This window comes from Ammospiza caudacuta, chromosome 1 (genome assembly GCF_027887145.1).
Source record: "Ammospiza caudacuta isolate bAmmCau1 chromosome 1, bAmmCau1.pri, whole genome shotgun sequence".
NCBI lineage: Eukaryota > Metazoa > Chordata > Aves > Passeriformes > Passerellidae > Ammospiza > Ammospiza caudacuta.
The window spans coordinates 34,948,874-34,962,025 of record NC_080593.1 but is presented as its reverse complement, the minus strand read 5'-3'; the positions used below and the strand labels follow the sequence as shown (position 1 = coordinate 34,962,025).

General features: G+C 45.7%; 1 protein-coding gene across 1 annotated transcript in view; it reads left to right on the top strand.

Moving 5' to 3' along the window:
* Positions 1-1,400: 1,400 nt before the first annotated feature.
* Positions 1,401-13,152, top strand: part of JAZF1 (JAZF zinc finger 1) — a 185,296-nt gene continuing 173,544 nt past the window's right edge. Inside the window, exon 1 of the mRNA XM_058812465.1 lies at positions 1,401-1,587. Within this exon, the coding sequence (XP_058668448.1) occupies positions 1,473-1,587 (115 nt within the window). The 5' untranslated portion in view covers positions 1,401-1,472. The remainder of the gene's footprint in view (positions 1,588-13,152) is intronic.

Genomic DNA, 13,152 nt, shown 5'->3' with positions numbered 1-13,152 from the left:
ACTAAAATAAACTGCAAGCTAAAGCTTGTTTTCTCAACACAAATGATGAGTTCTCTGATATGCAGGATACCAGGAATTAGCTCCAAGAATTTTTGTCCCTTAAGGAAATAGGAACTAACACTCATTTTATCATTCACTAACCATTCTACTGCATTTTTAGGATTTGCTACTCTTTGGCTCCCACAGCAACGCTGGGAACATCCTTACCTGCAATACAGGTAACAAGATATGCAAGGGCTAGGCTTATTCTTGAGCACATGCTTGATTCTACAGAGATAACAGCTTGGAACTGTCAGCAGGATCAGTGGAACCACTTGTGTCCATGCAATTCAGAGTCTCATGCAGATTCTGAGGCTTTTTTTAGCACCACTTTTGCTCAAAACTATTAACAATGTTGCACAATCTTGTAATTATAGAAAAAAGATTAATATAAAACAGAAGAAGGGGGGGAGGGGGGAAGGAGAGCCTTTCTGACAAGCGATCTGGTTTTTTTTTTTTTTTTCCTTTTAATTTTAAATAAAGCTGTCTGCGAATTTGAGCCTAGGGAGACCTTCATTAAAATCAATTAATCAGTCAGCCTCTCTGCTGAATAGCTTTCTGGAGACAGAGTCAAAATAGGATTTGGGAGCGATGTGTGTCCGACTCCTGTGTAACTTTTCCTCCCAGGGCCGCAGTCTGACACCCGTGACCCGCCTCAGCGGGACGGGACGGGTCTGGCACGGGGATCTGTGACCAGCGGCTCCGGGGCCGGGGGCACCGCGGTACCTCGAGCAGGTGCCCGGGGCCTGCGGCTCGTTGCCGAGCAGGTGGAGGTTGCGCTCGGCGGCCTCGGCCCCCCTTGGGCAAGGATGGACCGCCCATCAGCTTAGCGACCTCGGCGAGGGCTGGTTGCTCCCCGCCCCGGGCGGGTGGAGGTGACGGCCGCGTTAGGAGCCAAGTCCCGGGCGGCGGCTGGGTGAGCCCTGCGGGGCGGGCGCCACCTTCCCGGCCCCAGCAACTGCCCCGGAGCATCTCCCCTCGCCCCGCCGGCCGCGGGAGCAGACCCCAGCCCCGCCGCTGCCTCCGAGAGGTTCAGGGGGAAAGTTGTCCCCGGTGCCCCAGCCCCGCGCGGGGCCGGACGAGGCGGCGCGGTGTCCCCCAGCGGCGGAGGGCGGCGCGGGTGCCCTGCTCCTCCCGCCGCCGGCGGCCGCCGCCGGGGCAGCACAGCTGTTACAGAGCCGCGCTGGTCCCTCCTCCCAGCTGCGGCTGCCTCATCTCCCCCCACCCAGCCCGTCCCTCCCCTCCGCCGCTCCCGACGCTGCTGCTGCTGCCGCCGCCGCCACCTCCTCCTCCTCCTCCCCACCCCCACCCTCTCTCTCGCTCCCCATCTCTCTCTCTCTCCGTCCCGTTCCCCCCCTGCCCCCGCCTCTCCCCGCCCTGCCGCCGCCGGCCCTGGCAGAGCAGGCACCGCAGGGCGATCTCGATGTAACACCATGACAGGCATCGCCGCCGCCTCCTTCTTCTCCAACGCCTGCAGGTTCGGAGGCTGCGGGCTCCACTTCCCAACCCTGGCAGAGCTCATCGAGCACATCGAGGACAACCACATCGGTGAGTGCCCGCGGGGCCGCGGCTGGGGCAGGGCAGGGCGGGCGGAGTGCGCGGGGGCCGCGTGTGCGGCGGCGGCGGCGCGGGGCGGGGTGGGGGGCACAAGGTGCAGCGGGAGCCGGGGCGCGGCGGCCGCCGGGGGAGGAGGGTCGGCGGGCGTGGAGTGGCAGGAGCGGGTCCTGCGGGCGACGTGGAGCGCTCTTCGGGGAGGCGGCGGCGTGCGGCGCGGCGGCATGGGTGGGTGCGGGGGAGGCGTGCAGCCCGCCGGCCCTGGCGAGGGGGAGTTAGTTTGCATTGGCAGGAGGGAGCGCAGGAGCCCGGAGGAGGAGGCGGCGGCGGTGGAGGAGGAGGGAGGAGGAGGACGGGCACAGCACGCCGCCTGCTGCTTCCGCCCCGGCGCTGGCTGTCAGGGCTCCGGGGAGGGAGGGAGCCGCCGCCGCGGCAGCCATTCCGCTTCCTCCTCCTCCTCCTCCTCCCGCCGCCGCCACTGCGTCCTGTCAGCGCTGTTGCTAGGTGTGGCGGCGAGCACGGGTCGCGCTCCGGCCGCCGCAGCGCGGGAGGAGCCTCTCGGCGGAGCCACCGGCGTGCGGGAGCCCAGGGCCGGCGGCGCGGTGGGCGTGGAGGGAGCGCCCGGCGGCGGGGCCGGCGCAGCCCCCGGGGCCGGGCGGGCGGCAGGAGAAGGCGGCCGCGCCGGCCGGGACCCGCCGCCCCGAGCCGCAGAGCCCAGGCCCGGCCGCGCCGGAGCATCACCTGCGGGCTACCCCCGCGGCCGCCGCCCCGCGCTCCCCTCCGCCGCCCGTCCCGCCAGGGCCGCGGGGGCGGGGACGCGGCGGGGCGATGACTCGTCAGTGCCTTCCCGGCGCGGGCGCCTCATGGGCGGCGGGCGGGAGCGTGCGCAGGGGCGCCGGGGCCGCCCCTCGGCGGTGCGGGCGGCGCCCAGGGGAGGAGGGGGCGGCGCGGCTCCGGCCGGCCGCGGGCGCCAACTTTCCCTCTCCCCGCTCCGGCGGGACCGGCCTGCCCGCGCCCGGCCGCGCCTCAGGCGTGCTGGAGTGCAGGGGCCGCCGGCAGCAGCATCTCGTCCGCAGCCGGGCGCGGCACTGCCGCCTCCCCGCACCTTCCCGCCTCGGCAGGTGTGCTGCCTCGGCGGCTGCGCTGCCTCCTTCCCATCTGCATCGTCCCGACTTTCTTTTTTTGTTGGTAAAATACAGCGCTTAAGCTATCAAAAAAAGGTACTACTTTGATGCAGACTAAATTTTAAAACTAGGAGAAAAAATACAGAAGTTTTAAGTACCTAGAGACTAAGTGTTTTGCTAGAAGCATGAAGAAGTAGTACTGCTACAAAACGTCGAAGCTAGCATGCATTTCAGTTTATTGAAGTTTTAATAAGCCTGCCTGAATACCTGAAAAAAAGCACTCAAGCTTTAATTGCGAGTGTAACGTTACATTAATGTAGCGTTATAGGTCAGCAGGATGAAAGGTGTGGTTCTCATAATTATCACGATGCCTGGTGTGAGGTAACAAAACCACATACCGCAAAACCGTGTAATTTATTACTTGACATGGTGCAGGTATACCATTGTGATACTGCTGGGTTTTTTTAATCTCAAATTCTTAGCTTTTCCTATACCGTGCATCACATTACACCAGAAAAGCTTATGGGAAACAGTTCCCCAACATGAAAGTTCATAAGTTGTCTTACACGTCCCTTGAGTGGATTATCAGCCCTTAGGTGCCACAGCCCACAGGGTGTCAGAGAAGATACAGCTCTGCCCACATGGTGTGTGCGTTTCTGTTTGAGTCCTGATCAGCAGTTCTGAGACTTCTTTGCACAGAACGGAACTTTATGTTGAAATACCGTAATTTTAAATAATTATATATTTAGTGCTACAGCCAGTATTCATTACTTTTACCTTTTCTCAAAGTTAGAGTGTTATCGATTGAACAAGCCCACATTTAATAGAGTGTGTCATTTGCCAAGGCTTCCAGGACACACATCTAAGGCTCTGCGCACAGTGTCACAGAAGCAGCTGATTTGAGTACAAACTTCTGGGATATGACAAAAAGTTGCTCATGCTTAATTTTTAATGTTTCACCTCTTCATGATAGCAAGTTGAACTTCACCTGTTTGTGAATACAAGATGTGGCAATGTTACGTTACCTGTATGAGATGCTGGGGAAATCAGGAGGGAGTTGAGCCAGTGATACCGAAATTCTTATGTGAAGGCTCAACTCTGGTTTGGTGTGTGCAAGGAACTCCTGCCACAGCCTAAAGGATGATCATCTATGAAAACCCACCAGATAAGTGCTCAGCCAAAAGGTGATTAACCTTTCTGAAAGCAACTGAGAAATATAGGACTAATTGTCTGAATAGGAGCTTCTGTTGGAATTACTTTTTCAGATGATGCAAATGTGTGATGAAAACAGTGTCCAGCTTTTGCCATCATACAGGCCTAGAAATGTGCACTGAAATATGTTGCTATAAAAACGGACTGTATTTTTTGGCACATGGAGTAAAGAGTAACATGCAACGTAAAAATAGCGTAAAAATAGATTGCTTTGGACATTCAGCATGTGCTGCACGAATAAAGAAAACTTGATTGACTTATATTGCGTTATTAGTTTAAACTGAAGTGGGTGATTGCTGGGCAGACGGTGTTTCAGCACAGATAACAAACTTGATGCTGCAAACAGCTGTGTGTGGGGAGGCGTGTATGGCACAGGCTCTAGGTGGTCTGGCTGCTGCGGTGCTGCTGCTCTGCCACCTCTCACGGGATGGGTTAATCCTTCACATCATCAGTGGAGCGCTGGTAGGAATGTGCTTGTTTCACAGAGCTGTACTGTGTATCTGAAAAGTGGGAGCAAACACTTAATCAAGGGATTTTGGGGTTTTTTGGTCAGCCTTTGGAAAAAAAAAAAACTCAGCTTAGCATAAGGAAATAGGAAAAGAGACAATGGGATGAAGGTGATGCACAGGAATTCTCACCTGAACATGAGGAGCCTGTCATGTGGGAGCCTACTCACTGGAACAAGTTGCCCAGAGTGATAGTGGAGTCTGCCTCACTGGAGATACTCAAGAAGCAAATGGGTGCAATCCTGTGCTATGTGCTCTAGGATGACCCTCCTTAAGATGACCCACTGTCCCTTCCAGCTGGTCCCTTCCAGCCTTACCGGTTCTGTCATTCTGTGAAACGTTGTGGCATTCTGGAGGCATTTCTGAGCAACTCTGCAGCTGCTTTCTTTGCTAATGAAACTAATAAATAATCATATTTTAATGAAATAATTCAGTATACAGTGGTATAGTCTGGGGGTTTTTTCCACCTACATCATAGTGACCAAGTAAGAAGTTCCCTGTTACTTGGAGAAGTATCAGTGCATATCATCTGGGAGAGTTGTGGCCATTGGATGAAGTATTCAACTCCAAGGTGGTGCTGGGTGTGCATCAACACATCAGCTTCTTTTTGGGTTTTGCATTTATAGACCAAAGACTTGTGAAGAACTGGGCTCACTCGGAAACACTGCTCTGGGGTCATTCATAAGGCAGGCGAGGCCCTACTGGTGTCCTCTGCAATGAGACTGTTCTGCAGTCCGTAGCAATGCTACTAAGCAGTGTACTCACATTTTCTGTGGCTCACAGCTGGAAATGGATGTTGATTTAAAACTGCTGATTTGTAAATGCCTCTCTGTCAGCTTTTTCTACCAGCACGTTGTCCAAGCAACCTGAAGTGCCGTTACCTTCTCTACAAGTGTGCTGAGAAGGGGGGCTTTTGGCCTGCCTTGCTAGGCTGTCTCCCTGCCCCTCTCGGTTTTCTCTGCTCTGACCCCTTGCAGGTAGCTTGGTTGACTTCTCTGACATCTCTAGTCCATGAGAAAAAGGCCAAATTTACTACAATTAGCCAGATTCAGACTGTCAAATGGAATGGACTCAACTCCCCTGAGTAATGTCAAGGGAGGAACAAAAAGACCCACCAATTTTGAACTGCCAAATACTCAGCTGTGACAACTTGGCAAACTTTGTTGTATTTCTGCAGTTGCATAGTATCTTCAGCTGTGATGTTGGGACCAGCACAACTGCTTCCACTGAGTGTTTCTGAAAATATACTTTAGCCTTCTGGGGAATTTGAGCTGTTCGTAGAATTTCCCCCAGTTTGTTTCTCCCTCAGTCTATTTGCAGTTGAACTGCACTCTTTAGAGTGGAGTCAGGTAGCTCCTTAGTTGCTAAGATGAAGTTTACTCTGAGGCTGAAGGACCGATATTTAAACTGAATCTCATAATCAGATTTTGACAACATTTATTTTAATTTTTGCATGGTATTTGTAGTAAAATACTTTAAAATCAGGTGAGGTTGCTGTTTGTGTGAGGCACTGTGTGGTCACTTGGTTCATGGTAAGTGCTGACGTGGTGTATGTACCTGTGTAGCTCTTTGGCTGATATGAGCAATCCTGCTTCTCCTGAGGCTCATCAAGGATTGAGGAAATAGATGCAAATGAAATCAGTGTCCAAACATGTGGTGGTGGGCTAGAAGAGGTAAAAGAGTGGGTAGAAAGAGAGACAAAACATAAATCTGAAGACTAGACTCTTACCTAGAAGTAGAGTTTTTGGATTGTATTTCACTGAAACTACTACAATTTGAAGGGAGAAAAAAGAGACCATCTGCTTATACAGTAATTGCACAAAAAAAGGTGATCAAGTGTTGCTGAACATTTCATTATAGGCTTGCAAGAAGTCCCAGTGCTGAACAGCTTTCAGTGGAATATTTTTATAGTATTGCTGTTGGAACTAGGAGCTTCTCATCAAGCTTGACTGATTCCCAAATACTAGGATGGGTCATGCAACAGAACAGTACTTGCTGTGGGAGTAGAGGCAGCTGCTTTTGTAAGTGGTGGGATTAGCAGGAAAAATAAAACTTCCTCCATAAAAGAATAATTGCAGAAGACAGACCGAAACCTTGCATATAAAATACTACCCATCTGGAAAGTTCAGGTCATATGGAGAGAGAAAGAGTCTTATGAATTTCCATGTTTGGTGGTTGCTTTGACATCTCCTGCCTTCAGTTACTTCAGGTCTTAATATTATGCAATCAAGGGGCCAGATTCCCCAGCAAAGAGCTCAAGTGGTTGGATTAACCATTGGCTGAATGCATGTAGCTTTCTTAAAGTTGTCACTTTCAATGTTTTCTCAGGCATGCTAATAACAGTGTGGTGTCCTCACCTTGATAGTTACAGATATTGGATGATGTGCTGGCTGTGAGCACATGCTCAAATGTCATTTGGTGTTGCTAAAATGTGGGCTTTGCTCCCCACTGCTGTGTTGCCCAGGCCTGGATGAAGTGCAGTCTGACAGAGGTGGCAGCTTCTATATTGGATCTGACCACATGTTGTGTAAAACAAGCATACAAAGATGCAACTGTTGTATGTTGCTAAAGATGAGGATGAGGGGCTACACACCAGCATCTATGCAAGGCCTGGAAAACCTAAGTCTGTATGACAGGGTGTGTTCTCTTCACGAGAGTGTGAATGTAGTTTAAGTGGCTGCCATCATGTAACTTTCTCTTAGCATTTGCTCAGTGTGTAATTTAACATTTGGAGTTGAGGCTGGCTGTTTTGAAAAGGTGGTGGATCTTAACCTCAGGCTTTTCACACCAGGAGTGGTGTGGCAGGTAGGTACCTGGAGTGCTCTCATCAGCATCTCGAGATCAGAGGACAGAGCCATACTTATGTGCCACTAATGTGCATGAATGTGCGTCCTTGCAAAATAAACAAACAAATATGTGTGTTTGCCTCAGCAGGAGTACTAATTGTTGTTCATGGAAAGCAATTTATGGCTACATTTAGCTAAAGTTCATCCTCTGCCCAGTACTTCTGTAACTGTAGATTTTTCTTATTTAAAATGCATTTCACAGAAAAGTGGAAGGATCTGTTTTCCAAGGATGTTGGTTATTTGCTTTGCAAGTTGGTATGGTGAGGAAGGGCCTTCTGTCTCAGGAAGGCGTTTCTATCAAATAAAGTCCTTTTTTCACTAAAAGATCTAATGAGCACTGTTTGCCCTCACATGTGATCTTGAGCAGAGCAGGTTTTTGGTTAACTTTGCATTTAGAAGTATGGCTTCTTTTGCTCTTTAGGCTTGAGTATAGGTTGTGATAAAATGTAAATGTGACTCTTATAACAAATTCTAGAACATATTAATTGTATGGAGGAAAATGGAATTGTCATTAAAATTAGAATAAAACATTTTTTTTTCATACTTTTGTGACATGACATTTTTTCTTGCTCTGAGGTATTCAAGTACATGGAGGATAAGATATAAAGTGTTTGATGGTGTAAAGCCTGAGTCATATATTTTCTGGGAAGGAAGGACTGAAAGCAAACATCTGTGAACATGCTGCAAACTGATTTTTCATTTTTAAGATTGAAGGTCTCACATAAAGCTGATAGGGATCTTTCCTTTTTCCTCTGCTTGCTGGAGTAGCTTTGGGTGAGGCCCATTGCAGTGCTGTATCCATATGACTGGCAGGGATTGTTCTTCTTGTATGTCAGCAGGTTTACAAAAGAGCTGGAAAATGAAAACCTGAAGAAACATCAGGTAACTTGTAGCAGTGGCATTACACTTCTCTTGTATAGGACATATTTACCTTTGTGATGAAATTTTAGTGATTATCATGTCTGCACTTCAGGCTTTGAGAGGATGTTTTCATAGCTAATCTCCAGTTCTTATGAGAACTGTAAAATAATCAGGTGTCTGGCAGTCAAATTATATTTTGTTCACTTCATTTCTTGAGGAATATGAAATTGTAGAAAAATATAATAATAGTATAGTAAAAAATTATTTGAGGAAGGGGCGATGCCGGAAGATGAAGAAACATCTGTTCAGTCTGAGACAGTATTACCTACCCTTCCTTCCTCTTCTAGAATATAATGCAAATGTAAACAAGTAATCAGAAGTATTTTGTGTCAAGCTGCAGAATACTTTAATGCAGAAGAAGGAAGTACCACAAGCCTGCTGCTTGCAGTATGCATTTTATATCGCTCCTGAATCTGGTATTTTTTCCTTATTTATAATTATTTTTCTTGAATAAGCTGTTTTTCACTGAGAATTAATTTTATCTGTAGGAAGCACCAGTTATTCAAAATTTGGATGATAACCATCTAAGAAAATAGCTGCTCTGTACACTTTGAGAAAGGCAGAGACAAAGATTTTAGTGTTAATTTGAAATGGCGACAATTAGAGAATTGATTTGATGAATCAGCTGTGTTTAACAATGAAGGGTCCTTGGTTTTAAAGGACTGTCTCAGTGAATAACTTCACATTAAAAATTAAACAACCAATTCCTGTTACCCAGTGCCTAATTCCATCTTGAGACTTTTAGAAATGCTCTGGGAGAGTACATACAGTTCATTATGCTTTAGTTACGAGATGATGGACCAATATTCAGAGCTGTAGAATAGAAGAAATATTCCAATTTATGGTTTAATGATTATTTTCTTGGCTATTAATATTTGTGTTCCATGAATTCTTACAAGGCTTCTTCTTAACTTTGTGCTGTGATAAACAAGGGGAATGGATTTTTTCACCAGAGATGCTGATGACACCGCACTTGTTGTGTCTCTCCTAAGTGCACAGGATGGAGTGTATTGCTACTGTGCAGTTTCATTTTAGACACTATACTTCATTAAAGACTGAACTGACTTAACTACAGGTGTTAGTTGTATCTTTTTAATATTCCATTTTGTGTTACAAAGGACGGAGTAGACACAGAAGAAGAAATTTACCAGTTTAAGGGAGAAATTGAATGAGATTTTGGAGCCAAGTTGGTCAGTTCTTTATGTACAAAGAGATTAGAACTTGATTGTGGATGAATTTTGAAACATTTCTTTTGATTTTGAGAAAGATTTCACCGTGTGCTAATTAATGCCATCTTATTTATTAAGATTTTTTTAATGTGAAAACCTGAGCAATTTCATTTTTAAATACAGGCATTGCTGAAGCTGGCCCTACAAAATCTTTTTATAGTTTTAGAGAATATTTGGACACTTCTGAGATACCTGCCCCAGGTACTTTGTAAACCTTGAGTAAGCTACAAGTGTCTCAGTTCCTTGTGGAAATTAATATTTTTTTTTCTCATCATATTTTGACAGATAATAAATACTCCGTAAATAAAATTTGAACCTCTAAATACCCCAGTATGATTTGGAAAGGAGCATCACCTGTTTCTCCAGCAGTGTGTAATGTAGTCAGTATCTTACTTTTTGAGAATTACCCCAATAGAAGCCATAACCCAGAAACAGGGAGGTGGTACATTTAAAATGCAAGAGATCCAGTTTCTCTGCTATGAGTTACATGAATGTTAACTCAGCCCCTTAGGGGCATTCAGTGTCAAAAACAATGCTATTTAATTATGTCAGTCATTTATTGTGATGTAATCCTGCTGTGTATGTTCATCAGAGTGTGTGTATCAGTGCTGTGGAAGTGACCTCTAAATTCATTTAAATGTAGACTTCAGATGTTTGCCTGCTGGCAGGTGAAAGCTGCATAACAGATTACTGAAGCCTACCCTTGGTTCCTTTGTTTCCAGATCAAAGAACTGACATTGACACAAGTAAATCTGATGACAAACTTACAGGGAAGCCCTTGAAGTCTACCTGATTTTGTAGCAATATTTTGGAGAGGTGTTGCAGCTTCTATAACTTGCTGTGAAGTTGAGGAGAGTCTGCTACCTGATGGTTATACTGGGTTAACTGGGTGGTGTGAGAGTTGTTAAGATCTCAATTCTGATGCAGAAAGTAACAGTGAATCGTGCATATACTCATCTTTATTTCAGTTTGGGACCAGGGAGCTTTTCTGTTTATCCTGTTAAGCTCTGGGGGTATCTGCAGAGGGTTCCTCTTTCTCCTGAGGAATTGAGCTTTTGTTGTCTGAACTTTTTTATTTTTTCTTTTGCATAGAGTAGATTATGGAGAAAGATGTGTGAAAAACCACTAAGGAAAACCCCAAATAACCGCTCTTTCTAATAAATTGTTTTGGGCCATATTGCAAGAGCTTCCTGCTCACTTAATAAGTATGTTAATGTGAAGAAGATGGATTTGTGGAAGGGGAGTGAAAAATTTCCACAGCAGTGGCAGCACAGAGAGGGGGAGATACTCAGAAGTATGCTGCTCTGTGTGCCCAGGCTGGGGGTTATTCATCAAATGCAGAGTGCCATGGATGTGGCAGCATGGACCAGGCAGCTGACAGTAACAAATTCACTAAAAATTGCTTGTAACTACTGTGATATTTGGAGGGAAAAGGAAAGCTTAAATGTGTTTAAAATAAAATCCATGGCTGCAGATCCTTCCAGGGAGGAACTAGGAAGACTGTGATCCTTACTGTAGTTATAAGTGCTCTATGCTCCATGAGGCAAGGTGAGTGAGGAGGGTGGGAAGATAATGTTACATAGAGTTTTTTGTATGTACTTTGATTTTGCAGCACTTCTCTAGGGAGTCTTCATTTTCCTGGGCTTGTTGTGAGCACTTGCTGTTCTTGAGAGAGGTTTTCTAGTTGTGCTGTAGGACTCTTGGCATTGGTAATAACAGTATTTTCTTTTTATCTTGAAAAATCTCATAAATTGACTAAATACTCTTATAGATGAGAAATGCTGACACTATAGCTATATCAGTTCTCATGTTTTATCTGTTTTGTCTTCAGCAGCCATTCTCGACAGGGCTTCTAGACTTTGGTCTCTCTCTTAGGAGACCTATCTAGAGATTTAATTACCTGTGCCTAGTGTTCTCATTTCATGTATCCAGAACAAGCCCTTTATTCCTGGCAGATTTTTTTTTTTTTAAATTTTAAATTTTTTTTTTTTTGTGACTGTGAAGAGCCTGCCATCAGAACAAAACAAATACTTCATCTTTGCTGACAGTTACCATGGGGCAGTCACCCAGGGCTCTCTTTAGACCAGATTGAGTGAAGAGATAGTCTGTGTTGGATGCTGTGAGCTGGGACACAGTTATATGCCAGGGACTTTTAGTGGCTTGCTCAACCTGCTTCCAGAGCCAGGGTAAATACCAAGAGCTTGTTCAGGTATGTAACAATAGTTGAATGCACAGGATGGGGTAAAAGAATTTGTTGCTGCTACTTTCTGTGGATATTTTTGGTTGCACTCTTGTGTTTTAATATTAAGTGGTTGGATTTTAATGAAATTAAAAAAAAAAAAGCCTTTGAGCAGTCTTTACGTGAAGAATTTTATTTCTGCAGCCATTTTCATAACTCTGAGTTAGAAATCATTGTGAAAGAGATGGGCAAGAGGTTCTATGTCTGCTCTTGCTGTATCTTGCTATATGAATTGTTTATATGGCCTCAAATGCCTTTCAAATATTGAAACAAATATAACAAAAATGGCATGCATTTATAAACTTGTTGAATGTTCTGGAGATGCATTGGATTAATGGATAACTGCATTTTTTTCTCAGTGGTGGCCTGACTTCTTTCTTTGTTTCTTTTTTGTATGGGAAGTGTAGTTCCTGTAGCATTGTCACCCTATTTCTACTTGATCCCACTGACCTCAGAAATGCAGTGGGTGTGCAGTTAGTGAACCCTTCTGTTCCTGCTAATGGCACAGTGTTCCAGTCACACAGGATTGCTTACTACCATCAAACATTCTGGAAGTGAGGGAATGCCTTTTCTCTGACCCTGCCTGTATGGGAGCCATAACATCTGCATTTGGAAACCAAATCCCTTTGCTCTGCCCCACAAAGCTCAACCCCTTAAAAATGGAAAGGATTGGAGTTTTGCCCACAATGGTGTAAGTGGCTACTAAAAACACTTGATACCTCATGAATGCAAGATTGAGCCCAAACACACAGTTTTGCAATTGCTTGTTCTGTAGTAGCAGGTGTGCATACATATTGAAAGCCTGTTAGTATTTGCTCATAATCTCTGTGGTGTTGTGTGACTAGAAGCATAGGACAGAATTGAGTATACAGCTCTCTAGAAAGTATTGTCAGCTTGCGTGGTGTAATAATTTAAAATTTATTATGCACTCATTGTACGCCATTAGTCTTGCTATGTCGATAATTAGGAACAATTTATGCTGATCTTTCTGCATGTAATTTAAAAATATTAATTGTAATTGAAGACCAGGTTATTGTTTCTTTCAGAAGCCTGCAGAGCTGCAGGTAGTTGGGAGAAGAAGAGAGAACTGAAGAGAGGAGGTTGGGAAGACCCCACATACTAGTTCTGTTTTGGGAAATCGATACAAGATAGTAAATTGCGGAGGTAGGAATGAAAAACCCAAACCTTCCAGTATCTCTATTTTGGGAAGACACTTGTGAGGGATTGTTCATTCTTTTATGATTGAAAAAACATCATACAAATCCAGACTTGGAATTATTTTTTTTTCTTATCAGTGTTGACTGTGGAGCAAAGTTGGACCTTTACACTTTCTTCTGTTCTGTACTGCTATTCACTCCTCTCATCACCTGACACTTCTGCTTACCTGCCAAGCTCTGGCTGGTGGTTTAAAGGAAGGGATTATAAGTCCTACATGGAGGAAACTCTGCTCCAGCAGTGTTTGGATTTTGATAAGGAATTATG